We start from the raw sequence: 27015 nt of genomic DNA, 5'->3' as shown, positions 1-27015 counted from the left end.
TTTAGTTGCAATTTAGAAGAAATAAAAACTTTAAAGAGACTGAGGTGAATTTAAGGAGGAATGGTTTACTTGTGAACCTCACTCTTAATATCTTTCTGTGCTGTTAGTTGCAAGGCAGTAGGGAATGAGAGCCACCACACACACCATGCCCATTGCTGCCTGGAAATAAATTCCTTGAGAAGGCAAAAAGTAGCCCTACACTGTCCCTGGAGGACACTACAATGCCTAGCACTGGAAAAGAACTCTTACAGAGAGGAGAGGAAAGTAATGAGTTCAGCAGTGTATTGCTGCCTGTGCTCATTGTGCCCCTGAAGAAAGCTGACAAAGCTTCAGAGCTTTCTCAGGCTTGGTCAGCAGAGGCAGAAGATCAGCCTTAAACAGGACATACACCTTCCCTATGACAGCATTTAATAAATCAGAAACTGGCCAAGCTGGTCAGCTGACAAACCCACACTCTAAAGGACTATGCTGCTTAGCTGAAATCTACCAATATTTTGATAAACTAGTGATAGCCTGTTTAGCCATTGTCCACTGAGGAAACCAGGATGGTTTCTTTAACTATGGACTACAGGGGCTTCTGATCGTTATGAATACCCAAAGAACTCCTTTCTGAAATTAAGACTTAAAAAAAAAAAAAAAAAAAAAAAAAAAAAAAAAAAAAAAAAGCTCTGCCAGCTTCTACATCAAAACAGAAGAGAAATATACACACAGGAGATTACCATGCACAGAAAGTATTAGCCACTTAGTATCTTCATTAGATGCATTTGATTAAAACAGTCTTAATGTATTTAATTTTCCATCTGCAAATACATTTGGTGCATTATGGACAGCATGTAAGTGCAGGCCTGAACTACAGTGCATATACAGTGCACTGTGTTTAGTGGAGCTGTCTAGGAGAGGCCTCTCTTTTATATTCTATCATATTCTGTACACCAGTGCTGTTGCTGGCCCAGGAGAGGGATGCTTTAAGACATTCCCAGGCCCTTCAAGACTTAATTTGCCCTTTTCTCCTCCCTCTGGTAAATCCCTTTGTGGTGAATTTGGCTCTGAGGCTATGTGTGTAAATGAGTAATTCATGCATTTTTACAATAGTCCGAATTTCTGCCTGTAGGAATCATTTGAAAGGAACAGGAAATGTCATTTTTGCTTTCTTTTCCAAGGTAACAACTTTGACATGGGACAGGGATTCTGGTTTATATCTTCGGTAATATTTTAAATATATTTTTTTGTTTGTTTGTTTGCTTGTTTAGTTTAGTTTAGAAACAATTACGGACAACAGTACACTCTACTCCCCTTTCAGCTGGATGGACTCCAAAGTGTTGGTAATCCCTAATAAAAAACAATCTTTATAAAAATTACAGATCGTAGGTTATTAAAGAAAAAACTCTCTGCTTGGCTGCTAATTTTATCTGCTGCAGTGCTCAAAAGTTGGATCAAAGATCTGAAGAATGAAAACAGAGTCTTCCTGGCTTGACTGAAAAATATAACTACTCTCTGTTCTTCTGCTGGGGAGACACTTTCTAAACACTTATTCGGTTTTTCTGCATGTTTCAGTCCTGTATTTGAATATTCCACTGAATCCTATTTCCTGGGATTTTGTTTCCATGTCTGCCCATCCCACTACAGTAGAGAAAACTTACTGAGTAATGAACAGTCACATCAGTAAAAATCTGTATTCTGCACTTGCTCTTGACACTGGTCCCACCGCCAGGTGTCACAACAACCACCAGGGACCACACTCAACAAACAGCCCTCAAGATGGTTCATGGCCAGTTAGAAACAAAGGCTTCTTCAACAGCATATCTCAGCTCAGGCAAACATTTCTCTTTGTTCCCCATCACTAACTTTCTCAAGAGAACAGTTTCTAAATGTTCATCTTGAAGTCTCAGGTCTCATCTTCTTATATAAACCCACATGCTGGTTAAGAAAGACAAGAAACTAAACCACACCCTAGCTGCTTTTAGAGAGGAAAAAAGGTTTTTCTTAAGCCTGCTGCAGGAGCAGTTTCCCATCTCATTTCCAGGCTTGGCTGGAGCTGCTGTTCATTCAGCATAACAGAATCTGTTTGGTCTTTCAGCAGAAATTTTAATAAATTGATTGATTGCCAAAACGATGGCATTTTCATACACCCACTCTGATACTGAATTGAAAGAGTGGCAATATTGTGCTAGCTCACAAATTTGGTATCAGTTGGTGTGGTCGTTGTGATAAGAATCTAAAGGGTTAGCTGTTATTTGCCCTACTCAAAAGTAAAACAGTTCTCTGGAGCAGAGTTAAGAACTCATACTGGACTCAGCAGCTGGGACTGGCAGGGCTTGGAACTCACAACTAAGTTTTTCAAAGCTGATTAGTCTTTGAATTTCCATCAGGATCATTTAATCCTCAAATGGTGTCTTGCTTTTCTCCCATTTTTCTTCCCCAGAAACACAGGCTGCACTTAAAGTCTTTTTCTTAATGCTTGCTCCTTAACAAAAATGCTGCAGGTTGATTTCTCAGCCTAGTGTTTCACACATCACCTTCAAGGACCAAGTCTAGTTTATTCTAGTTCATTCAGCCAGTCTGTTTCAAATTACTTTACTGGATGTGCACAAATCAAACTTAAGGATAAGCCAGACTACCTCAGGATCTCAGTCTGTACGGGATCAAGCATTTGCTTGATAGTGTACCATGAACCTCTGTGTTCAAAGAAAGTCGACCCTGTTTCCTGGTTTGAATTTTCATCTTAACAGTGGGCCACAATTCTTAGAAACCCCAAGACCTAGATTTATGCTTCCTCGGCATTTGAACATTTGGATATGAATATGAGATTAATAGATTTAGCATGTGCTGGATCTCCAGCCTTTGGATCAGACTTCACAGGGCATCCCAATGCTTCTGATGGCAAAAAAAATCTTAGGAAATAAAAAAGAGCAAAATCACTGTAGTGCTCAAGACACTACCTAAATGCAGATTCTTAGGAAGTCAGGCTCCTCAGTTAAACTCCACTTTCAGAATTCTTGGGGGCAGCACATTCTTAAGAACAAAAAATAAACATCTGCTTTAGCAGCCACTATTACATGTTAGACAAAACAGAACTCCATCTTTCTAATTATTTACACTTCCAGTGAATGATTGGCTGAGCCTTTTTTACTACTGTGAATTTCTTGGATGATGTTCAAACCCCTTCTGGACCAATCAAGTTACTTCTTTCCTGATTAAATCATTTAGTGAATGGAACATGCTGACTAAATGAAGCACTCGCTGTCTATTAGACCCTCAGAAGCTCTTATATAAAGGCTTATATAAAGGCCTAAAGACACACTGTCACAGAAGAATAGCCTGTCCTCACGGCAGGCTGGGTTTTTTTCTCATTTATTCACCGTTGTCTTCATCAGCAGTGGGAAAACAGATATGTATCAGCCAGGGAGTTTCTGCAGTGGGAATTTTGAGCCAAGTTAGTTTACAGATAATCTGTGTATCTCTTAAAAGGCATGGAAGTCATACTAGCACGTCAGGACAACTGCCTGGTAACAAGCCCCAGACTCAGTGTTCATAATGCATACCCTGCAGCCTGCCAGTTCTGAGACTCATTTGTAGTGTTTTGGATGAATGTGTTTGCATGCAAGTGTGTGTTGAGGTCAGGGTTCCTGACCTAGATTGTACCCTGCAATGGCAGTATAAGAGACTGTGTCTGCTGCAATAGTATTTTCTGCTGTTCATCTGGCATTGTTTCTGCTGAGATCAAGGGTCACTCACTTTGTAACAGATGATGTGACACTTTTTAATCCAAGGTTGCCACTTTCATCATTAGGAGTGAGGCTGCTGGCCACAGTGAAGATACCTCCAAGAAACACCCATGAGTCCAACACTGCTACCATCATACTGTACAGCATCTGATAAAAGTACTCACAAAATCCTGGAAGCAAAACCCAGAACTCACTATTGTCCTATTACCTAGCCCTTTTGCCTTTGGATTAGAGTGTCTCATTTCAGGCGGATGTTGAATCCTGCAGAGAAATTTCTTGCTAAGTGCTCTACCAAAAAACAAAAGATCTTGTAAAAACTAACCATGCATTCTTCCCTGTCTCATGACCTCATAGCTCCAGGCTTCAGTCCTCATTTCCAGCATTTCCTACATCATGGGGGGGAAATGTAATGTGTGTGCTAGGGATGTGCACAAATAAAAGAAAGAAAAGAATACAACCAGCCTTTGTGGCTGTGAGTTTTGATCATTTCAGATTCACTGAATTATTTGTAGAGTTTATTTAAAGGATGTTAGGGGTTTAGCAATTGGATGCCTGTAAAGGGCTTATTTGTGCATGCCCAAAATGTACTGAAAAGTTGTATGTTTCAAATTTTTTTTTTTATAGAACAGTTGTTAACCTTCTACGTCACCTAGCCAGCTTAGGTTATGCTTTCACGTGGACTCACCAACACTGGTGCAGCTCTAGGAATGAGATCTGAAGGCCCAGATACCCCTGAACAAGACTGAGCTCTGTGGCCACCATGCCAGAGCTTTAAATTGAACAACTTCCATGATTCTGTTGTAAGGAAGTTTTGACCCAGGGAGTTATAATGACTCAGTCTTTGGTACCTTCTATGTTGAGACATGGTTTGGGTGACAGACTTGGAGCCCTTCAGCTGCCATAACTGTTTAGAGTTAATGAGACTGCAGAAGCATTTTGTATTCAATTAATGTCTTCCCAGGCACTCAGCATTTTCAATAATGGCACAATTTTTTATTAATGGATGTTTATAGTGATTACTGTTATGCTACACATGTTTTATTAATAATTATGAAGCTGGCTATCCAGGCAACTGGAATTAAGAAATTGGGCAGTCAATTAATGACTAATTAAATACATTGAGATGCTGTGGGAAAGGAGTATTACTCTTGTTGCTGTGGCTATGGTGCAAAGTGGACAGATACAGAGCTGTTTGATGTTAATTTGGAAAAGGTAACTTTTCTGTAACACAAAAGGTTACTTACAACATCAACTGTGAACTTAACTATAGCTATTCACCTCCCCAGGCACAATAAACTCAAAGAACTCTTTGGATTCTTTCCATTTCCCCAGTCTGGAATAATTACCATGACTGAGGACTTGAAAAGGTTACAGAAAGTTAGAAAAAGCAAACAAAAGATGGGTGGACTAGATAAGTTGGTTGGGAAGCTGCTAGAGTGTATACTGGATGAAATATGCAGATAGAAGCCTCACTCACCAGAAAAAGAGAAGATGGAATAGCCCATCATTGGGATTACTTGTGGTTCTGGGACAGGACACATGGTGGAAAGATGATACAGATAATTAGGAAAGGCACTAATACTCTTTCAGAAATCTTCATGATCTTGTTTCATGCAGGGTATAGTTAGTAAAAAAGAATATTGTCATCATGAATTATTTTTTTTACTTAGTTCTAGTAACTTAAAAAAAAAAGAAAAAAGTTCACCTGTCAGATTTGATTTGTGTGATTTTCCTTTAGCCTAGTATCTATGAGATTTTAAGCCTGTCTGCCTAATTTCTGTATTGTTGTTCACAGAACTTCTATGAAAGTATCTTGAAAATGCTTGGAGAAGAAGATGAAAGTGAAGTTCAACTCAAGCAAGGCTTAAGTGAACTCCCTGAAATTCACGAACTACACCAAGACATCCTGGGAGAACTGGAAGAAAGAGTTCTTAAATGGTAAGTATGGAAAGGCATGGTTAGATGGTCTTGACATATCTTCAACAGCAGGTGAGTGAACTCATCAGTGTTCCCTTAACCCCACTCTCAGGGAGGCTGGGATTTCGGCAGAGATGAAAGGAGTAGAGCTCGGGCAGGTAGGAGTAGAACCTTTAGCAGATTTAGCATACAGGCAGGAAGCAAAAATAAGAGGCTGTCAGGCTAAGAAACCAAATACTGAAACATTTGCATAGTGAACAGCCCCTGATTCCTAAGTGGCACCACCAGTTAGTGTGAGGACATCCTTCTTCACGTGCATTATCCTCTTATGCCAGCTCTAGTCAGCACTAAATGGCTTCAACCTCATGACCTGAAGGTCACAGGGTCATGCCACGGGAGGCAGAACAGCAGACATCAGAACCCATCCTGAAGCAGACCCACAGCTTACATAAACCTGCACAGCAGCTGCACACCCCCTCGGTCCCAGCCCCAAGGCAGTGCTCTGGGCAGGCTGGGCTTCCAAGCCAAACAGACACTGTCAGTCTGCCGAGGGACTCCACCTAAGCCAAACATCCTCACAGGGCAAAGTCTTTCCATGAGAGAATAAGACCATGCCCCAGGCAGACAAAGCTCAAAAATTAACTCAGTTAAGAAGACCTCTTGCTTAAAACAGGCTTCCATGCCCTTATCAAACTGCTGGAATAAGAATGTTAAAGAGAAATAACCTCTGCAGACCCAAGCTGACCAATCCCACAGCAGCAAGAGCACCTGTCTCAGACAGAACTACTCTGGCTCTGACAGGTTATAATGGACCATAAGGAATTAAGATTAAGGAAGGAGAACTTTAAGAGTAACAATCCTAAATGCAGGGCTCAGCTCTCCTTGTCAGCCCTGCTCTGCACTTTTAAGTCAAAGCACACAAGGCAAGAAAAGGCTGAAGGGAACTGTGTATTGGTTTGTGTCCATCAAGGGACTATTACAGATGGCAGACTTTAAAAATGCTATGAATTATTTATTATTTACACACTCATAGCATAAACAGAAGTGGTGTTTCCAACTGGGATTTAGCATTAGGACTTGTGTCCTAAAGAAGTCAAAGCCCTCCTCTAACAGCACACAACCCGTTCCCTAAGACAGAAGAGTCACAACTGGAAATGCTTCAAGATTACCTCCCAGGTATACATGTTCCTCTTGTAACTACAATTACTCTTTTACAGTTTCAGAATCTTTCCAGTTCTCTCCTTGTATTCATAAAAATTTTAATTCTGTGCAACAGGCTTCTGAGACAGATGATGGTGGGGCAGTGCCGAGAAGGAGAAAATGGTCAGCTGGAGATACGTTACAACTGAATATGATACAGTATGCTCCACAACCAAAGGCATAGGCAGAGGATCAGCCCCTCATGGTGCCTATTCTACAGCAGACCATTTTGCTGTCCAGTATTTCAGTGAAGCACTCCCTTTTCTGCCATCTAACCTAGGTTTCAGCCGCACAGTGTCCTTAGCCACTCTGGGTCTATTTCAATGAGAAAAAAGTATGGCTCTTCTTGATTATTTAATTTATGTATTTGCCGCTTCTTTTCTTTCTGTGGCCCTAGGGAAGAACACCAGAAAGTTGCAGATGTTTTCCTCTCCAGTAAATCAAGGCTGAATCACCACACAGCATACATTAAGCAGTTTGATAAGAATTTGGCTTTGCTAGATGAAACCTGCCTTAAATATTCAAAACTGGCTACCATAATTCAGGAGTTTGAGGTAAGGGTCCCATATATTTTTACCTGTACTAATGCATGGTTGTGCAACAGGGCTTACCCAAAGATACTTCTTCAGCAACTCCACCAGTGTTCACACAGGGTAGAATGGGAGAATAGCTCTCTTCAGGCATTCCCCTCACCTCCTCCCCCATGTATGTGTGCACATACAGAATGTGTTTGTTAACCCCTCAAGTCACAAAGACAACACCTCTAGCAAGCTGTATAAATTTGGAATGGTTCAGTGGAATTTGTGTATGCCACTGGTAGCAAACTTTTATAGTACACCTCAGGTGAAGATGACAGTTTGCTGCTGATCTTTGCTCATCATCTGATCTTTGACATCCCTGATCTTTGTATTTCTTTTCCCTTCCATTGAGGACAGCAGAGCTCTGGTGGCAGCCCTCAGAGTGTGAAACATCAGCTTTTGAAAGTGGTGCAGCGTGTCTTCCAGTACCGAGTGCTGCTCACAGGTCAGTGAAACCACTCTTGCAAGTTAATTACAAGTCTAAGTCAAAATCCCAATCCAATTTCATTGCACTGTTAGAGGGAAATACCCAAATTTACAGTAACAGTACGTTTATAGATTTTACATTTTCAGTAACACCTTCCCTTTACATTCAGGAGCATATATATCATTCCCACCTGGAATCCCTCTGGTTTGCTCTGCTTGCTCATTCTCTGAAAAACACAGCAAATCTAGCAAGTGTGAGCCTGTGAGGGAAGCAAGCTTTCTGGAGCAGAACGTGGCCCCTAAAAAGAATTGAGAAGTTTATATTTGTAGCTAATGACCTGGTTGGGGAAAAAAGTGGTGAAATGCAATGATAAATCTCAGTGTTGATATATGTGTGGGTGGAGATGGATGAAAGATGAGTTATGCATGTGACAGTAAGAAGGAAGCCATAAACCCTGCCAATAAACTCAACAGCCAATGAAGGGAACAATGTATTAGAAGAGACTCCTATACATGCATCAGAACAAAGTGATCATTTTTATTCACAACACAGATTAGCAGCAGTTTCATCTTGTTCAAGACACTTTGATCAAGGATGCAACTCATTCACAGCTGGATTTGCTTTTTAAGCACGAGCAATACAGATGAATACTGAATGCAGTAGTAGGACTTTTTTTCTGACTTGCTTCTCTCTCTGAGCATGCCTATAGTGAGGGCAACTTTCCAGACTTCTGGGTTGAAGTACTTAGTAGTCTCACATAATATATGCACACAAATACCACATTTAAGAAAAAGGACTTGGCATGTCCCCATCAGAAATACCCCATTATGTTCCATTTTCTTTGCCCACTTCTGTGGTCCACAACACAAATTGCAAACACAAAGCATGGTGTTTTGTGGGAGAGCTTGGAAGGGTTTCAGTGCAGCTCTGCTGACTGGATTCCATCTACGCTTTAAGAAATGTGAGCTCCTCCTTGTCCCAGGTACTGGTACTAACTGGGAAAATGAAAGCTTTTGTGTATAGCCAGGAGAAATCTGCTGGATTAAGAAAATCCAGAAGATAGGCTTCAGTTCCTCACCTCAAGAAACCAAACCATTCTTTCCCTGCTAGGGCAGAGTGGGTCTGGAAAAGTGCAGTCCTTCAGATTCTCTAGACAGCGTAAAAAAATATTAAAATATGCAGGTGTACTTGTGTGTGCATAATTCACTCTTTCTACCCTAATAGGGAGGGGTATTTAATGAGGAAACTGGCTGCCAGTTACTGCACTGCAGACAGAAGGAGCTGCCCACTCAGTTAAATGTCCATAGCCAAGGATGGAGCTTGCAGCTTTGAGAAGGAATGCTAAATATTGCCTAGTAATTTTTTTCAATCTGTTTATTCATTTACTCTGCCAAGGTATGTGATGAGTCCAAATCTGTATCAATGCTCTTGCACTGATTCTCAAAGCAGAATGCAGTCAAGGGTAAGTCAAGAGGCAACATATACTTAAGTAATGTGATAAATCCCATAAAAGTGATATGGGATGTGTTTAAGGTCAGGTTGGACAGGGATTTCAGACACCCAATGCAGCGGGAGGTATCTTTGCCTGTGGCAGAAGGTTGGACTAGCTGATCTTTAGGGTCCCTTCTAACCCAAAACATTCTATGATCAGTATTTTATGTTTTACCTAATAACACTACAGATTATATTGATCTGTATTCTGATTACTGCCTGTGTTCTACTATTTTCTACAGATTACTTGAATAATCTTTGCCCTGATTCTGCTGAGTATGAAGCTACACAAGGTAAAATCAAATGGGTACAACAATGGGTAGAACAAAAATTCTGCTTTGCTAAATCTGCTTCTAAAGTGGTACAGGATCTATAACGGTAGTATATGGAGAACGTTATTTTGTAGATTTTGTGTTAACAGGTTAGATGAAGATCTGATTGCTAATTTAGACAAATTCTTCAAGGCAAGAACCCTACCTCTCTCTCTCTTTTTTTTTTCTGAAACCTGGGGGGGGGGCTTCCTATAATTCTGACATGATGAACTTAAAGAAGGTATGATCTATGTATCACCTATACAAGCATGATGGAGATACTACAGTTCTGCCACCCCACTCCTCAGCAAAGTCCCAGTTCTCTTTGGCTCCATCCAAGTTTGGCCTGGTCATTGTAAAGTCAAACTGGACTGCTTCACCTGTTTGTTTGTGTACCGTTGTCTGTGGTATGCCTGCTGTGCTCTGTGGATTCTGGAGAAATCCAGGAAGTTTGAATTGTCTATCTGTATTCTGTATTCCTTAAGCCTAAGTAAACTTGGAAAAAAACATCAGTTCTGCACAACCAAGAACAAATCCAGATGTAAAGCTGCTAACACCATCCTTGCTATCACATCAGATGGATGAAGCAGAAGTCTCTCACTCCCACTGAAGCCAATGCAAGGTTTAGCTGTGGCCTCAGTGGGAGCAGCTTCCAGGGTGCAGGAAGAAGGCATAACACCGTTTTAATGAAACCAGTTCACCTCTGAACTAAAGACAAACCCAAACCAACTCAAAGCAGTAAGGTCTCTGACTGACTACAGATTAGTCTGTTCAAAGAGGAGAGCCTTGAGCAAGATTTAGGACCCTAGTCACTGACAGGTGGGTCTGCAGCTGTATCAGTAATTTAAACAAGGCCAGGACAGCGGCTCAAGCTGTGGCCACAACTGGCTATTGTGTTTGTGGGTAGCACAATAGCCAATTCCTGGCCATCGTGACTAGCATGTCCCCAGGTTATGGCCAGAAACAGACAGGATTCGCTGTTCCACACCTTTTCCACAGAAGAGATCCGAGATAAGGACTCATGTCCATCTCTCATGGACAGCACACATGCCCTAGCTCAGGTTATTTGCCACAAGGGGTCGAGGTGTTAATACATGTCGAACACCACTTCATGACCAGTCCTCTCCCTCAGCATCAGGGAGGAACAGATCATTGTAGACTGCCATGCTTGTGGCTGGCTAAAGCTGGGATACAATTAATCTATCTCTACCACAGCCTCCAATTGCCAAAAATCTACAGCTCCAAAACATCTCAAGAAGATTTTGTGCCACACTAGGTACTTAAATGGGACCTCATGAGCTCTCTTGGTCAGAACAAATATCATGCAGTTGCACACAAGAGAATGAGGGAGAGAAGGGGAACTGACAGCTCTCTGCCATGTCTTAAATTTGCTGGGTATTTGCATTCTGAAGATGCTGAAGAAAGGGAAGAAGCTACTGCTGGGGACACTGATTTTTTTTTTAAAGATGCTCTCACAAATAGAAGGGGTTTGATTTATTTTCCTACTCTCTTACATGATTTATGGTGTTTGTTTGGCTTTACCCCTCAGCTGCCTTATTCATTGTTTCTGAAATCACAGACCAAGCCAATGACAGCATGCTCCAAGCGGTGAGTCCTAGCATGACACATGCTCTCCTAATCAGTTTTGTTTCTTCTGCACATCTGATGAAATGAATATCTCTGCTAAAGAATGAATTTAATGGGAACTGTAGGAAAACTATATCCTCCCCAGCTGCCCATATACCCAGATTTATCACTGTCCTTCACAAGTGATTGCTGTTTTAACTTCCTACAGGAAATGAGTCTGATACATCTCTTGTCCATTTCCTGCAGAACATGTGTCCACACTGCAAACCTCAGCATTACAGCAGGAGTCTCTGCCAGCAGTGCTAGGAAAAGCTGAGCTTTAGCTGAGCTGCAACAGTTTCTCCTCTCACTCTCAAAAACTCCAGTGATTAGTACTAGCACTGGCCATGAGTGTGCTCACAGGAGGGCAGTGCCCTTTCTGAGGATGAAGAGCTCATTTCCATTGTGGAAGCTGTCAATTCGACAAGTTTTGCTGGGGCTAAAATACCCTTAGTGACAGAAAAGTCCTTTGCAAATGTCTTTTTCAAATGTCAGCTGTCCCATGATCCCTGGCATTTCCTGTGCTATTAGTTTATACATTTTTTCCATATTGCTGGCCTATAGTGTTTTAGAAGTGACAAGAAAAATTCCATTTGTTACTTCTTGCATTGCAAAAGAGATACCTAACAGCTGAGATTCTTGAAAATGTGTCAACTGTGAGTGAAACTGCATGTTACTGTGCAGCCCTGTGCAAGGCTTGTAGGTGTTCCCATGTTTGATTCACAATTCTTAAGAACTTAGCTTAGTGTCATGCCAAACAGGGAATAGTTCACCAGGGACTATGCAGGCATTTCAGGCCTATCTCAAAAAGCAAGCTTAGGTAGGTACATTAATTGTGTTAGCTGAAATGCAGGCTGAATTAGCCTTGACAGACAATCATGCTGACATGGATATGCTCCTTCTGGTATCTGTGACAGCGTTCTCAATTAGCTGATTCTGTGGATAGCACTGATTTTATTGGGTAGATACACTGTACAATCTAATTAACCCCTCCAGGCTGATTAAGCCCAGGGGTATGTTCATGCTAGTCAATGGAGCACAGGAAAACGGACCATTATCTGTCACGGCAGAAAACTGTAGCTAGTTAAAGGCTGCCAGATCATGAAGCTGTATCAAACATGGCCCTTAGTCTGTAGTTTATCTGAGTGTGTAACTGAGGATTTAGGATACAACAGCTAATTGAGGCAACAGACTTCCTAATTTTTAGAGTGATGACTAATTTTTTTCAGTGATGACAATGCTGCTGTGCAGCCCATTCTACTCAAATTGATAAAAACACAGCTGAATCCTTCGTACAAGCCTTGGTTTTAGCAGCCTGACCTGCTAAACGGAAGGGGACTTGAAAAAAACTGTAACAGTATTGCAGAGGTACAGACATTTTCCATCCTCCTTTGTATATTCATCCAAATTCATCACTGCATTTATATGAGAGCATAGGCTTAGTTAGATCAATCTTATTTACCATCTTCATAGGTAAGTTCATGCCACATGCCAGTACCTCCTGTCTGTATTTGAAGGTCAGGTAGGCAGTTAGTAGTATCAGAGTTTGACAATGAACTTTTATGATTTTTGCAAAGCATCAAAAGAGAGATGCAGCTTCATTGCGTGCTTCCTAGTTAACTTTCTAAATCTCCTGTTGCAAAGCCATTAGTTCATTATCGCAGAACATAAACCTCCATATAATCCTAGCAACAGTCTTGTAGTGTCAAAGCATGCTTTTGATTGCTCATGTCATGTCAGTAACACATCACTTTGGAGCAGATACTGTACTTGGTCACTGCTTACAGTTTATAAGTGTCCAGAGCAAGAAAGTCAGCAAAGGGGTCTATGTGTAAGTCCTGTATGGAGTTACCAGGACCTTTTGAAGGTGAACTGAAGTATCAGAGGTATTAGGACTGCAGGAAGCCACAGCAGATCTTAAGGCAGGTTATGAGGTTTTAAAAAACCTGCAAGGCTGGAAGACAACTTTGTGCTGTAATAACACTTTTAGGAAATAAAACAGTGACGAGGGGTGAAGAAAGGTTTGCCTACTTGTCTTACCAACAGCCTCCTAAACACTGTTTCTCTCCCCCAGGAAAACTTGCAGAAGCTGGTACACATTCAGCACAGTGTGAGAGGGCAGAGTGGCCTCCTCCAGCCAGGAAGGGTGAGTGCTGCAGGCAGACCTGTGCTGATAAGGGCATTGTATCCAGACAGACATCTCTTTGCAGATGGCCATGTTTCAGAGGTCTACAGGTGTTGATTACTGAGCTACTGTGATAAGAGCGGGAGTTAGATGGTTTGTGTGAAAACTCATCACTCTGGCAGTGAAGAGAGATGCACTGAGAGCATTAGGCTGGGAGAGACAGGCATTGCCCCTGCTTTTACACAGAGCCGCCATTTGACTTTTCACTCCACTGGTCCTCAGTCCCCCAGGTGCAGGATTTTTTGATGGAGTTGCTGTTCTCCTCCCTGTATGTTCCTGTTGAAAGGCTGTAACACTAGCAGGAATTGCTTGCAGCCTGGACAGGCTTAGAGTTTTATTTGGCTGTTTTCAAATTTTTGTTCTCACCATTCCCCAGTGGTGCCTTCAATGCAAGACATAATTTTTAATACAACACTTGAACAGAAATGTGGAAGAGTGTATAGCTCTGTCTTACCACCCACATAAAATGCAAATGTCTCCTGACTTTCAAACCTGTCCAGTTTCCTCAGCTTCAGCCTGCCTCCAGACTTCAAATGTTATCTTTCTTGAGTTGTACAATCCTACATTGTCCTGTAGTTCACCAGTATCTTTAGCAAAACTAGTGATGCCAATTATCAAGGCATGTATATTCATAGCACAAGAATCCTTATCAGCCAAATACTGCAGTCAAGCTCTATTTTTCTCCAACATCAACATTCTTATGTGCCCTTGCCAGGTAACGCTTTATTGAATTCTGCAAAGCCCATCATACAGAATTTGCAGGATTGATCTCTTTGATGATAAATTGTTCTAGAGAGAAAAACTACACCAGATCAGAAAACTGTTAATCCACTGAAGTCTATCAGTTATTCTGGAGCTCTCCAAATGTTACTGCAATCAAGTTCTAGTATGTTGCTCACATACATAGTCGTATATACACACATAGTAACAGTACGAACCAACAAAGAATTGTGTTTGCAAACTTCTATAGATTATATATGAAGGCATCATTATGTGCATGCAGTTTTTCTTTTTGGTCTTTTTTGGAGGATTGTGAAAGATAAAGATTTTTAGCAGGGCTAAACCAGGCAGACACCAAGCGAGATCATAAGGAGTAAGCCTAAAAGCAAAAAGTTATCTTTAAAGTTCTTTCTCTTCCTGTGCTGGGAAAAGCAGTTAGAGAAGCTCCTTCCCCAGGAGTAATACTCCTTTCTCAGTAAGAGTCATTACAAAAAGCGTCAGGATTACAATCTGCTGTTTTCTCCTTCAGATCTTCGTTAAAGAAGGAACACTGATGAAAGTCTCAGGCAAAAATAGGCACCCTCGGCATTTGTTCTTGGTAAGATTTCTTTTAATCCTTTGCTGTCGTTATGAAGGGGAAACTAACACGTGTCCTACAAGTTTTTTACCTGCCTGTTAATGCTTGAAAAATTCTTTAGAGCTCCTTACCAGAAAAAAAACATAAAGAACTGAATATTACTGCTGCTATTGACATTAAAGTACTGTTTGCAGTATTACTTTAAAATAAATGGATTATATGCCTTAACCATGTCTTTGCTGTGGCCTCTGAAAGTGCTGACAGATTTTCACCCTGGGACCACTGTGAGGAGGAGAGATAGCTTATTGCTAATATACTACTAATATATACATTTAATACTTAATGTATACATTAATACATAAATACTTCTCATTTTTCCCTATTTACTAATACTTCCTAATCCTGTATGAGTGGACACATGAGCTTCTTTGCCTCTTTGTTCATCGATCCAGTCATAATCAAAGACCAGACTGGAGAGGACACAGTGCTGGCATGGCACTGCACTTATCTGATGGCGCCTGTGAAAATTCAGACTTTCATGTACTGAAAGTGATGGATTTCACCCAAATCATTAAATATGGCATAGCTGCAGTATTGTTTTACTGAGTCAGCATCAATTGACTGTAACAACAGCAGTAAATGTGAAAATCATTACTTTGTTTCAGCTTAGGGAAAAATGGCCCTGCCAGAATCTCCAGGAGCTGGTCTTAAGAAGGTGTTCTTAACAGTAGTAACTCTGAAGCCTACTAATGACCACTTCATAATAGATGATATCTTCATCCTTACTGATCTCGCTTCTGTAACAAATGCCTCTGACTAGTGTTATAAAAACATTTTAGACTTTGGGGTAAAGATGGGACCAAATTCCAAGAAGGTAGCAACAATTTGTCTGGCAGTGTGTTCGTAACTACCATCATAACCCACTACTATGGCAAATACTGAAGTATCACAAACCTAGCTATTACAACTGACAAAAATAATTTTAAAAGAAGATCAGAAATTGGGTCAGTAATAAACATTGAAAGGATAGTAATTTAAACTTCAGATCAAGTGAGTCCAAAATGGTTGTATCAGCGTCAAGATCTCAAGAGGCTGGAACAAAGAAAGCTCAGAAACTTATTTCTTGCACTTTCTAGTTTAAGAACTATTTTTGATTCCTGGGGAGAGTTCAGCTGCTCAAACCCAGATGTTAACTGCAAAGAAAGAAGTGTCTTTTGGCAGCTGGAGACATTACAGTAGCCAATGTCCTGTTGATAATAGATGCTCACAGTATTCAGAAACAGCATTTTTTTCTTCCTTTAAATCAGAAAGGAAAATGTGAACAAAGGTGCTGGCATGCTAAGTATGTAGTGGGGCTAGACTAAACCATGGTGCCACTTTCAGGAACAAGGGACACATCTGCCTCTAATACACTACACTTCCAGCCACCTTGGGCTTCCTGTATAATGTCTCCTGTTGGTGCAGGGCAGGGGTGACTGGACCTTGGAAAGAGTTGGAAGCCTACTGACAAATACCTGCCTTTGAGTTCATTTTTTTTACCCAGTCTCTTCTACCCTGAAAGATCCTCAGAGGCTGCAGGGCAATGCCACATAGGGTGAAACTGCAGAAAAGCCCATCACTGGGGGATATGGTAATTCCTGCACTTACAACAGAATGGTTTTGCATTATCTGCTTGCAACTGCTAATGCTGTGGATTCTCTGCTGTGCCACCACCACTCACCAGACCACCATTCATGCATTGCTTAAAGGACTATTTAGCCTGTGGATACATTAAGACAACTATGGCATAGCCACTGCAAGGTATTTTCATCTTGGCATACATGATATTAATTGCATCAGTCTTAAAGGCCTTGCGAACCATCACTGCCAATACTTTTTTGTAACAGCCAAATCCTGCATTAACAAACATTTCAGTGGAAGACTAGATACTTAATACCTGAGCCTTTAACCTCTACACATCCAAGGTGATGAATCCACCAAACAAACCTGTAGTTATAACATGCTATAAAAATTGGGTGTGTGCCAGACCCCATTTGGTTTGTGCATTCAGGATGTGTTTCGGTAGAGTACGTGTTTGTTCTCTGCCCACAAGAAGCATTCCATGTCAATGCCAATACAGACATGAGTGCCTCAGTCATGCTTTTAGGGGCTTTTGATGTGTGTATGTTCCTGTGGGTATATGTTGTGTGAATCATGAAGTTATTTGAGCTGGTTGGTTTGTGCAAGCTGATGGTATTGTTGAATCTGGTGTTTCCTGGCAGGATGTTTGATGAGTTTTGCTGTGCGCCTGTTTCCTGAGTGCAGTGTCTGTTTACAAGGATGTTGGGGCCTCTGCAGCACAGTATGGGCTGCTGACACTGGAAGGTCCCCTCACTGCCCCTCAACCAGAATACTCTGCAACTTAGACACTGTCTCTTGTCTCACTCTTCCAAGAATTTCTCTACAAAGGCTGCTTGTGTTGCAAGTGGGGTGCAGGAAGCTGCCATCAAATGGGACACTGTCTACTGCTTTAGTTGGCAGAGATGGAGTATAGGTTTTGGACTCAGAGCCTGGGAAATGCAGCCCCAGCACATGTTCAGGCTGCTCCACTGACACTCAGGGAATGTTTAACACACACTTGGAGTAGAACAGAGGGTTCATAATGAACTACCTTTTAAAACATTCACAAAAACCAAACACATGGTTGGAGCTTTTAGACAGAAAGCACATTACATATGGATGCCAGCAGTTCATCAAGGCACAGATAAACTTTGGATCAGTAAGTCTGGACACTGCAAGCTGGAAAACTTGCACTGGCCTCTGGTGTTACTGGGTTCCCATCACAACAGAATATAAAAATAAAGGGGAAAAATAGAAGTAGTCAAAAAAAAAAAGAAAAGAAAAGAAAGAAAAGAAAGAAAAAGAAAAGAAAGAAAGAAAAAGAAAAGAAAAGAAAGAAAAAGAAAAGAAAAGAAAGAAAAAGAAAAGAAAGAAAGAAAAGAAAAGAAAAGAAAAGAAAAAGAAAAGAAAAGAAGAAAAGAAAAGAAAGAAAAGAAAGAAAAGAAAGAAAAAGAAAAGAAAGAAAGAAAAAGAAAAGAAAGAAAAGAAAAAGAAAAGAAAGAAAGAAAAAGAAAAGAAAAGAAAGAAAAGAAAAGAAAGAAAGAAAAGAAAAGAAAAGAAAGAAAAGAAAGAAAGGAAAAAAGAAAAGGGAAAAAAAGAAAAGGGAAAAAAAGAAAGGGAAAAAAGAAAAGGGAAAAAAAGAAAAGGGAAAAAAAGAAAAGGGAAAAAAGAAAAGGGAAAAAAAGAAAAGGGAAAAAAAGAAAAGGGAAAAAAGAAAAGGGAAAAAAAGAAAAGGGAAAAAAGAAAAGGGAAAAAAAGAAAAGGGAAAAAAAGAAAAGGGAAAAAAAGAAAAGGGAAAAAAAGAAAGGGAAAAAAGAAAAGGGAAAAAAAGAAAGGGAAAAAAGAAAGGGAAAAAAGAAAGGGAAAAAAGAAAAAAAGAAAAAGAAAAAAAAATCTGATCCCAGTCAGTATGCAGCTGTTTGAAAAACATGCATTCTACAAGAAACTGTGAGAACTATGGAAATATTTGGGGTGTTAAGGTGCAGATATTTTTTCCTTGTAAAATGAAAAATGTTTCTCATTTTTACCCTTCCCTGGTCTCTGCTGCAGTCCACAGACTCAGCAAAGCTGTCAGATGTCTAGGTTAGTTTTACTAGCAGTAGATACAGTTACCACTTTCAGATATCCAGACCATTCCTCCTTGAATCATTCCTCCAGACAGCAGCAGCTCTCCTGACATCCACATCATTTTTACTCAGAAAATGTAAGACTGTGAAGCCCAGCTCCTATCCCTGGCCTCACTGCAGCTTCACTGTCAGGGGTACCCTGAGACAGTCAGGAGCTGCAGCATCCTGGGCAGTTTATATTTTTTTGTATTTCCACATAGTAAATGTAGAGCATGCCTTGCCAACATGAACATGGCATTGCCCCTAGAATAAGCAGCTGTTGCAACCAAGCTTAATTAAAAAGAGCTTATTATCTACTTGTGTAGCCATTAGCAACAGTTAGAAATGGGAAGAAATCAAAGTCTTGGCTATAGACTCCCCAGAGTTTTGTGGAAATGCAGCTCCTGATATCATCTGTGTGGCCTGGGCCTGTCTTTAGTAACAGTCCAAGCAGTTCATCAAGTTATTGCTTGGTCTGGGTATGCCCTCCCTGGAGTAATGGTCAGGGCTGCAAGCCATATTGTGAATTATTGATTTTGTCTTTCTCTTCATATAGATGAATGATGTTCTGCTGTACACATATCCTCAGAAGGATGGCAAGTACCGACTGAAAAACACCTTGGCTGTGTCAGGCATGAAGGTATTGCCTTATCTATACTACAGGCTGGAATTAAAGCTGTATACTGGGCTGTTAAGTGTTTTGCTGGTTTATATCTCATACTCAGCAATGGGAAATAGGGGATGGAACTTTTATTGGGGAATGCCCTTGACTCTTAAAGGAGACAGAAGGAAAAATCATACAAAGCAAACATAAAAAATACCATATATAAGGTTGTGACTTAGTACAACCTTATTCAGCCTGCATAAATAATACAAAAGCCAAAATCAGCTTTACCATCTGACCATAAAACTGGAGTCAAAAAAGATTTATAATCCCATTTTGTCCAACCCTCTCTTCATGTCTCTGGCCAATACATGGTCGTGCCCTACAATGCATGTACCTGGGCTTGGTCTGCCTGATTTTCAGCCTCTGCCACTCAAAATTTACTTCACAGATCTATATGCATTGAGATTTCTATGGTGCATGGGTTATAAACAGTTTAACCACATTCATTATCGTGGCATTTATTTCTAGGTCAGCTGCCCAGTGACAGAAAAAGCCCAAAACATCCTGAAGATTGAATATGATGAATACTGCCTGACCCTGTCAGCAAGGTACTGTCCCCAACAACCATGGCATAGGGTGTTATATTCTAGAGATGTAGACTACAATACCCAAGACTTTACTTGTGTCTTATTCTTTTTCAAGTCATTTTCAGTCTGTGTTATTGTGACAGACAACGGCTGAGTGCTTGATTAGACAATGAAGATATTAATTATAAATGCAAATCTCATAAACTAATTCAACTCACACACCAAGTAAAGACTAGAAGTCACCTCCTGATACATCTTAAAGAAAGAAAACCTGTTACTAAGGAGCCTGGGTCCTTTCCACTATTTTTCACCCTTTTTGCCCTGTGACACAAAGAGTATGTTACATTTCCATTTTTAAAGTTCACGTTACATATCATACCACTAGTTCACAGAACTGCTGGAGAAAATACTTATTAGGTAATAGGTAATGCAAGAGATACAAAAGCATTTAATAGTGCTTGAATGACAGCCAAAATGAAACTTTACTGGGAAACTCACGGGTCTTTCTAATTAAAGGAATTTCATTAATGACTTTGTGTAGCGTTGTACTGATAGCAACTGGGAATTAGGATCACCAGCTATTGTCAGAAAGAGATTGTAGGTCGGTTTCTTATCAGAAGATAGCAGTGTACTGTATTTTTTAAAGCTTCTAACCCAAAAAAATACTGCAAATTTACCTAGAGCTACAGAAGAAAGGTGGGTGGCTAGATTTTCAGGTGTAGTTCACTACAAAAGACATAGCACACTAGAAGTGGTTATCATTAAGTCTACCAAATGACAAGGTCTTCAACGCTTTTAAGCACTGACTTTCCCATCATCAGTCTCCATCTACAGCATTGCTGGAAACACAGCAGACTTCCCTAAATTACAGAGTTTAATAGAAGACTTTCTTATTGAGAATCAGAGTTTGGAGCTTCTGCCCTTCCCAGAGCACTTGTCATCTGACAGCAGTGCTCATATACCTGTTAGAGCCCTTTTGTCTATTTCCTTTTGTAACTAGCAAATGAGAAAATACCTAAGATTTTCTTACAGCTGCATACTCACCACAGCCCACAGAATATATAGTTACCTGCTGACAGTTACAAAAGCAGGATGTTAAACACCCTTCTGGTTTTCACAGGGGAAATAACTGCTGCATGTCCCCTTCATTCAGGGCAACTGAAGTTTGCACCTCTAGTGAGAAGCCTGGGATGTTCTACTTGTATTATGATGTGGTTTCTTTGCCTTTTGTACTCTTATCAAGCCTGTGCTTAGTTAGCCTAAACAAAGCATACGAGACCACAGTGAGCTGTGTTTCTTTGCTAGCAGGCAGAGCCAAGGCCTGAGACTAAGGCCACCCTTCTTAGATAACATCCAGATGGGCACTGGGGTTTATCAGAGCACTGGGACAGAGCCCCTTTCCCTTCCTTGTGCTGATCATTCTGGGATAGATCTGCCATAAGTCACACATGAACAATTTTTCCTCTCTTTCTTGTACTGATTAGCAATGGTGATGAGAGATTGATGGGACAGCATGCTCTTCTAACCCCACTGCTTAATAACCTTAGCCTTCTTGCCAAAAGGAGCACAAAAGACAGAAAAGTACCAGAATGCTTCAGGCATTCCCAGTATCACAGAACCAGTGTGGCAATGGTGAATCAAGGTCCAAGCTTTTTTAAATCTCAGTGGTTCAGCAAAAATTCCTCTGAGCCTTCATGGAGTTCTATGAAATAGTTAATTCAGAATAGGCTATTTCCAACTGATGTGATTTATCTTAGTAAGAGGTAGACCGGTGTTATTCCCACATTCAGACACTAATTAACCTAAGATCACTGCCTTGATAAGCTTAATGGAGTGAAGGTTATAGGGACCAGTTATATATCACGCTTTTAATAGCAGATTGTCCCTCTTGCCTATCTTTCATAAAGTGGTTTTAATTTACATCACTACATGGGCCATGATTTCCTTTGGTTTTAAAATCAGAATTCTCAAATTAACAGAATTTACAAGAAATAACTAGTAAGAGGAGGGCTGAAGTCGAGTTCTTTTACTGTTTTGCAGGCTGTGAACACCACTTATTTGGAAGATACAGGTATCTTCACATTTCTTAGAAAGTGTAATTTGACAGGACTTTTGCTAGTGGTAAGGACTGACCAGTAGTGACTCTTCCCAGAGATGATCGCCTGCAACATACATAGCTCCTTGGCTTGCAGAGGTCAGCCTATATGCAGTAGATACACTGGGTCAGAGTTTCTGCTTCTGTTTCTGCTACAAGCTTGTTAATTTTACAGAGACCAGTGTTTTAGATGAGGGCTTATGTTCAGGGTGCAGAGGGATGCTAAGCCAGAGATCATTGATTAAATCTGGCATTTCCTCTCTTTTTGTCCTTTTTAATTTTTTTAAGACCACAAAAAACAAATTGTTCTCAGATGTCTTGTTTGGTGGCCTTCATGAGGAAATGTGAGGAAATCACAGCTGAACAACAGCTGGCAACGATGCCACTGCTGATTTTTATAACAAAGTCTAGCGGGTAGCTTTAATGTGAATGGCTGGTAGGACTCGGGGAGGGGAGACCACACTGAGTCACAGTTGCTCCTGTGACGGATGCTGGGAACAGCTACAGCTGTGCACAGTTTCAGATGGACAGGAAGAACAGCATTTGAAGTCATAGCAGGAAAACCAGCTAACACAGGCAGGACAGCTTATGTCTGCAACAGAGCAAATGCATCTGGGAAGTAACAGGCACAAAGATCCCTGTGGCTTTCCTGGGATAGCTAGACTGGCAAAGAAGATCAAAGTGCTCCTGTTTTGCCTTGCGCAAAGGGGGCATATCTGGGGGCCAATCTAGAGAATTACTTCCTACTGCCCTCCATGCATAACTACAACTAGAGGGAACACAGAACTTTCTTCCCAAATTACAGTCCTGGCCTCTTGCCAAGTGACTGGAGATTTTGTGCTATGGAGCTAATGGAAAATGAAAGCATTCACACCTCTACCATGGGTGTCAGTCTTATGCATTTCCCAACATTTACATAGATCACCTAATAACTCTAAGATAGATATATATATATAAACATGCTTACTTTGAGCAACCCATGCCAAAACTACATGCTCCTAAGGGTCTAAGAACTTAGACATGATGAAGAGGTATTTCATACTGTCCTCCCTCTGTGATCTAGGATTCAGCAGCTTAAAGCTAAGTCAGAGACTACTATGAAAAATTTTCTGGGCATTTAGTTCCTCATGAGTTACAGTCCTAATCATGGATCTACACTAATCATCCTGATGAGTATGTCTAACAGTCAATTTTGTTCCAGTTCAGAAAATTACCAGTTCAATGCAATAGGGGAGAAAAGCAACACTCATAAAACTTTGTTTCACCCTGTGTTGTGCATGGCATTGACTGCTCTGCTTTATTTCCTTCCACAGCTCTTGCTCAGAAAGGGATGACTGGTACAACTGCATCAGCAGACACATCCCAGAGGATGACAAAGCTCACAACACTTCAACTTTCCACAGCAGCGTGGAGGTAAAAGGAGGCCAAGACTTTCAATGATTGAAAGGGGAAGAGGGACAGGAGAGAAAGAGAGAGAAAAATACTGCAGTGTGGTGCATTCCAAGAAATAGGAACAGTGAAAATATTTTCTGAAGATGTTTACATGTATTCAGATAAGCCATGGAAAGCACAGATCAGATTTGGATTGTGTGTGGGTAAATTAATCTTCGCTTTTACTGTGTTCTGTACTCACTCTTTTCCCACTCATAGAACTATCCTAAAGTGTAATGACAAAGACCTCAAGACCTTTTTGATTGAAAACTACAGAGCTTTTATGGATATCTTTTCAAAAGCTGTTAATATTACAATCATGTTCTTACATGCAATTGCATATGCAACTATAATCAGATCCTTATCTGATGGGGAAGAATGTCAGTGCCTGATCATTATCTGTTGTGACTCTGGCTTTAACAGTACCATGCACTGGTTACAAGGTACATTGGGAATTAGAAAATGTTGGGATCTTAGCAGGTGAAGGCAGACTGAAATAAGAGGAGAACTTTATGTGACAGAGCAGGGCTGACTGGACTTTTGAAGTGTGGGTGCTTCTTCATTTGTTCTTGTTTGATTTTAAGCTAAGGGAAAGGCTTGGAATACCACTGGGTGAGAGGCCTCCTACTTTGGTACCTGTGTCTCACGTCATGATGTGCATGAACTGTGGCTGTGACTTTACCCTGACTCTGAGGCGACATCACTGCCATGCCTGTGGGAAGGTAAGAGCTGCACCAGACTCTCAGAGAGGCTTTATTCACACCTCTAGGACACTGGCTGCCACTGCAGTAACTTCTGCAAACTTGTAGCAATATCAAGACCAGAATTTGACTTCTCATACAACCTGTTAGTGCTTTGCTAAATTAGGCTTATAATGACTGTAGTCATTATATCCAGTTAAAACAGTACCCTTCCTTTGAGGATCAACTTAATTCCTGAAGGCTAATTGTTGAAGGCTTACACAATAACTGTTGCTGAGTCCAGCCATTACATGTGATATACAGCTAGCACTAGAGACACTGAAGCGAGACACTAAAAATACAGGCTGTTCTGGACCCAGACACATAGTCCATGTCCTGGCCCTAGGAACAGCTTGTAAAATTATCTTCCAGAACTGAAGATACTCAGCAGTAGAGCACAGTTTGGTCAGTGACTAAAGGGAACATTTCCTCTGTGCTTCATTGAAGAACTACTACTTTGCCCTGAAGCCTTGCAGATCTATAAGCTTTCCTGGTTTTGTACTTTTATCACTGACCCTAGAGATTTAACCCAAGGCTGTCAGTTTAGTCTCAGTGACATTTTTTTCCTTTTGTATCAAAATGCCAGTATAGAAAAGCATTTACTTCATCTTTTTTCCAATTCCACAGAGCAATTCAGTCTGTACCTACACAGGGACAGCGGGAAAAGGCAAGCGTATTTAAGAAAACAATGTTACTACTAACAAAGGCATGAAAACAGATATGCTATTAAAGTGGTCTTTCTGTGATTCTAGAGTTAACTATGTATGTGATAACTAGTTGGGAAGGTGTAAGAAGTTCCTGGGAAGATAGGCACAGCAATGGTGTGCAACCAAATAGTTATCAATTCCACTTGGCTTACCACACTGTAAATCTACAGCAATCACATTTCAGCCAGACCTGACTACCACAGTTTTAGGAGAAAGTCATATCTGGTCCACTATCAATCTTCCTCTTCCAACTAGCTTAAAGAATGTGTTTTATATGTGCATATATAAATTTAAATTATATTTACATGCATCTCTCCTTGCTGGAACAGATTGTATGTCGAAACTGTTCAAGAAACAAGTATCCTATGAAGTACCTCAAAGATCAAGCAGCTAAAGTCTGTGATAGCTGCTATGTGGAATTTAAGAAAAGAGGTAGGAGTCTTTCATTCTTAGCAAAACTGAAAAATTCATTTCTTGCCTGTAAAATGAGGAGGCTCTATCAGATCTGCCTACCATTTTGTGTTTTTTTAAAATGTTTTCTCATTTCAAGCATGAGGCACGTGTATTGAGGGCCCAGAAGTGCCAGGATGTATGCTAACAGCAAGACAGGTTCTCTGGCCTTTTGATAAACCAGAATTATGTTAAAACTATGTCCTCTGAGGAGCAGCTGATAACATGGGGCTTGCCTAGTTTGGAGAGATGAGAAGTAAGGAGTCCCTGGCCACTTTTCTCTCTGCAGTTCCTTTTCTGAGGAGGAAAAGTGGAGGGGAAGGTGCTGATCTCTTCTCCCTGGTATCCAGTGATGGGATGCCTGGGGATGGTTCAAAGCTTTATCAGGGGAGGTTCTCACTTGACAAGAGGAAACACTTTACCCGGAGAGTGATCGTCTTTTAGAACAAGGCTTTCTAGAGGGGTGGTCAGTGCCCCACACCTGTCAGCATTTGAGAGACATTTGGACAATGCCCTTAACACGCTTTAATTTCTGAATTAGGCAGTTTGACTAGATGATCATTGCATGTTGCCTTTAACTCAACTGTTCTAGTCTGTGACATAATTATAGGTGACACCTCTTCCTTGTAATTTCTAATGGATTATCCAATAAAGTAAAACAATGGTTTTACAGTTTCTCACTGTCGTTTATACTAGAAGAAAATATCAGGTAATATGCAGTCAAGGATTTTTTTTTTTGACATGGGGAATTAATCTGGTTACAGAAGAAAGCATGAATTCATAGCAGAGGAGCTACTGCCTAACTAGAACTCTGTATTATTGTCCTACTACTTAAGTTCCTTCTCTAATTTAAATACACATTGAAATGAAAGATAAAAGGCAGGAGGGTAGGGGTTACATATATAGATATATAAAAACGAACAGAGAACAAACAGGAAATAATTATTGCCTAACTACTCATATATGCAATCTCTCCAAGTATGACACATGACATTATATTGTCAAGGATAAAAATGTGGGGACAGACGAAGTTTGGTTTTTCCATCCTGATTCAAGAAATTCATGCTGGCCAGGTAAACACATGAATGGATGCTGTTACAACAGCAGGAAAAGTATCCCCAAGCCACTGTCCAAGAAGCGGAAACTCAGATTTTTGCTAAAACAATGCTATACTTTACTAACAGCTTCCAGATAACGTGTTGCCAAACATGAGGTAATGAAGATAATTAACTCAGACAAATGGGGCTAACAGAGTTCATACAGAAATAATGCCCCACTAATGAATGAATCTTGCAAAAGTGTTATACAGCATAGAAAGGATAGGTGGAGAAGGCACTTTACTAATTAGAATAAAACAAGCTGTATTTTATGCTTTGCTAACTTTCTTGCAGGCTTCTTTCAAGTAGTAATATAGGGTGCTATGAAATCTGCCCATTAACTGTCAGACTTAACATTGTGATTTGAATGGAAAGCTAAAATGAAAACTGGCTATGGGGAACACGTTGCATTTCCCTTAGTCATCTGCATTAGGGTATTGTGTCTGTCTTACACCTAGTCTGGTATGTACCAATTCATCCATTTTCCCCATCCTTTTCTTAATTTTCCTCATCTTGCAGAGCGGCCACTAAGTATGAGCTTCCCTCCAACTTCACTCACTTCATCCAGGTGTTCAAGCAGTGCCTTCTCCTCTGTCTTCCACAATATTCATTATTCATCCTTCAAGAAACAGAAGAAGATCCCTTCTGCTCTTATGGAGGTAGGACCAAGTTTTGTGAGAAAGGCAAGGAACCGTAGAGATCCGTGTGCTCATACTTCAGTAGCTGTATCTATAATTTATCCTGTGCGCAATCAGTCCATTCCTTGATCTACTTTCATCATGCATATATTTTTCTGTTTTTCACAATAGTGTTTAAAATAAAAAATACTCTGATCTCTGA

At 40.5% G+C, this 27015-nt stretch overlaps 1 protein-coding gene across 2 annotated transcripts in view; it reads left to right on the top strand.

The window, feature by feature from the left end:
* FGD5 (FYVE, RhoGEF and PH domain containing 5) overlaps positions 1–27015 on the top strand; it is a 64935-nt gene that overhangs the window by 31671 nt on the left and 6249 nt on the right. The window contains exons 6-18 of one of the 2 annotated variants that reach the window (XM_030458371.1): positions 5521–5663; positions 7240–7396; positions 7778–7865; positions 9581–9631; positions 11199–11257; positions 13350–13421; positions 14710–14778; positions 19018–19101; positions 19597–19676; positions 23064–23163; positions 23766–23903; positions 24958–25060; positions 26695–26834. In XM_030458371.1, coding sequence (XP_030314231.1) covers positions 5521–5663; positions 7240–7396; positions 7778–7865; positions 9581–9631; positions 11199–11257; positions 13350–13421; positions 14710–14778; positions 19018–19101; positions 19597–19676; positions 23064–23163; positions 23766–23903; positions 24958–25060; positions 26695–26834 — 1284 coding nt within the window. The remainder of the gene's footprint in view (positions 1–5520; positions 5664–7239; positions 7397–7777; positions 7866–9580; positions 9632–11198; positions 11258–13349; positions 13422–14709; positions 14779–19017; positions 19102–19596; positions 19677–23063; positions 23164–23765; positions 23904–24957; positions 25061–26694; positions 26835–27015) is intronic. The other variant, XM_030458372.1, reaches the window with a different exon arrangement.

This window comes from Calypte anna, chromosome 12, assembly GCF_003957555.1.
Source record: "Calypte anna isolate BGI_N300 chromosome 12, bCalAnn1_v1.p, whole genome shotgun sequence".
NCBI lineage: Eukaryota > Metazoa > Chordata > Aves > Apodiformes > Trochilidae > Calypte > Calypte anna.
Note: the sequence above shows the minus strand (reverse complement) of the source record. Positions and strands in the feature narration are given on the sequence as shown.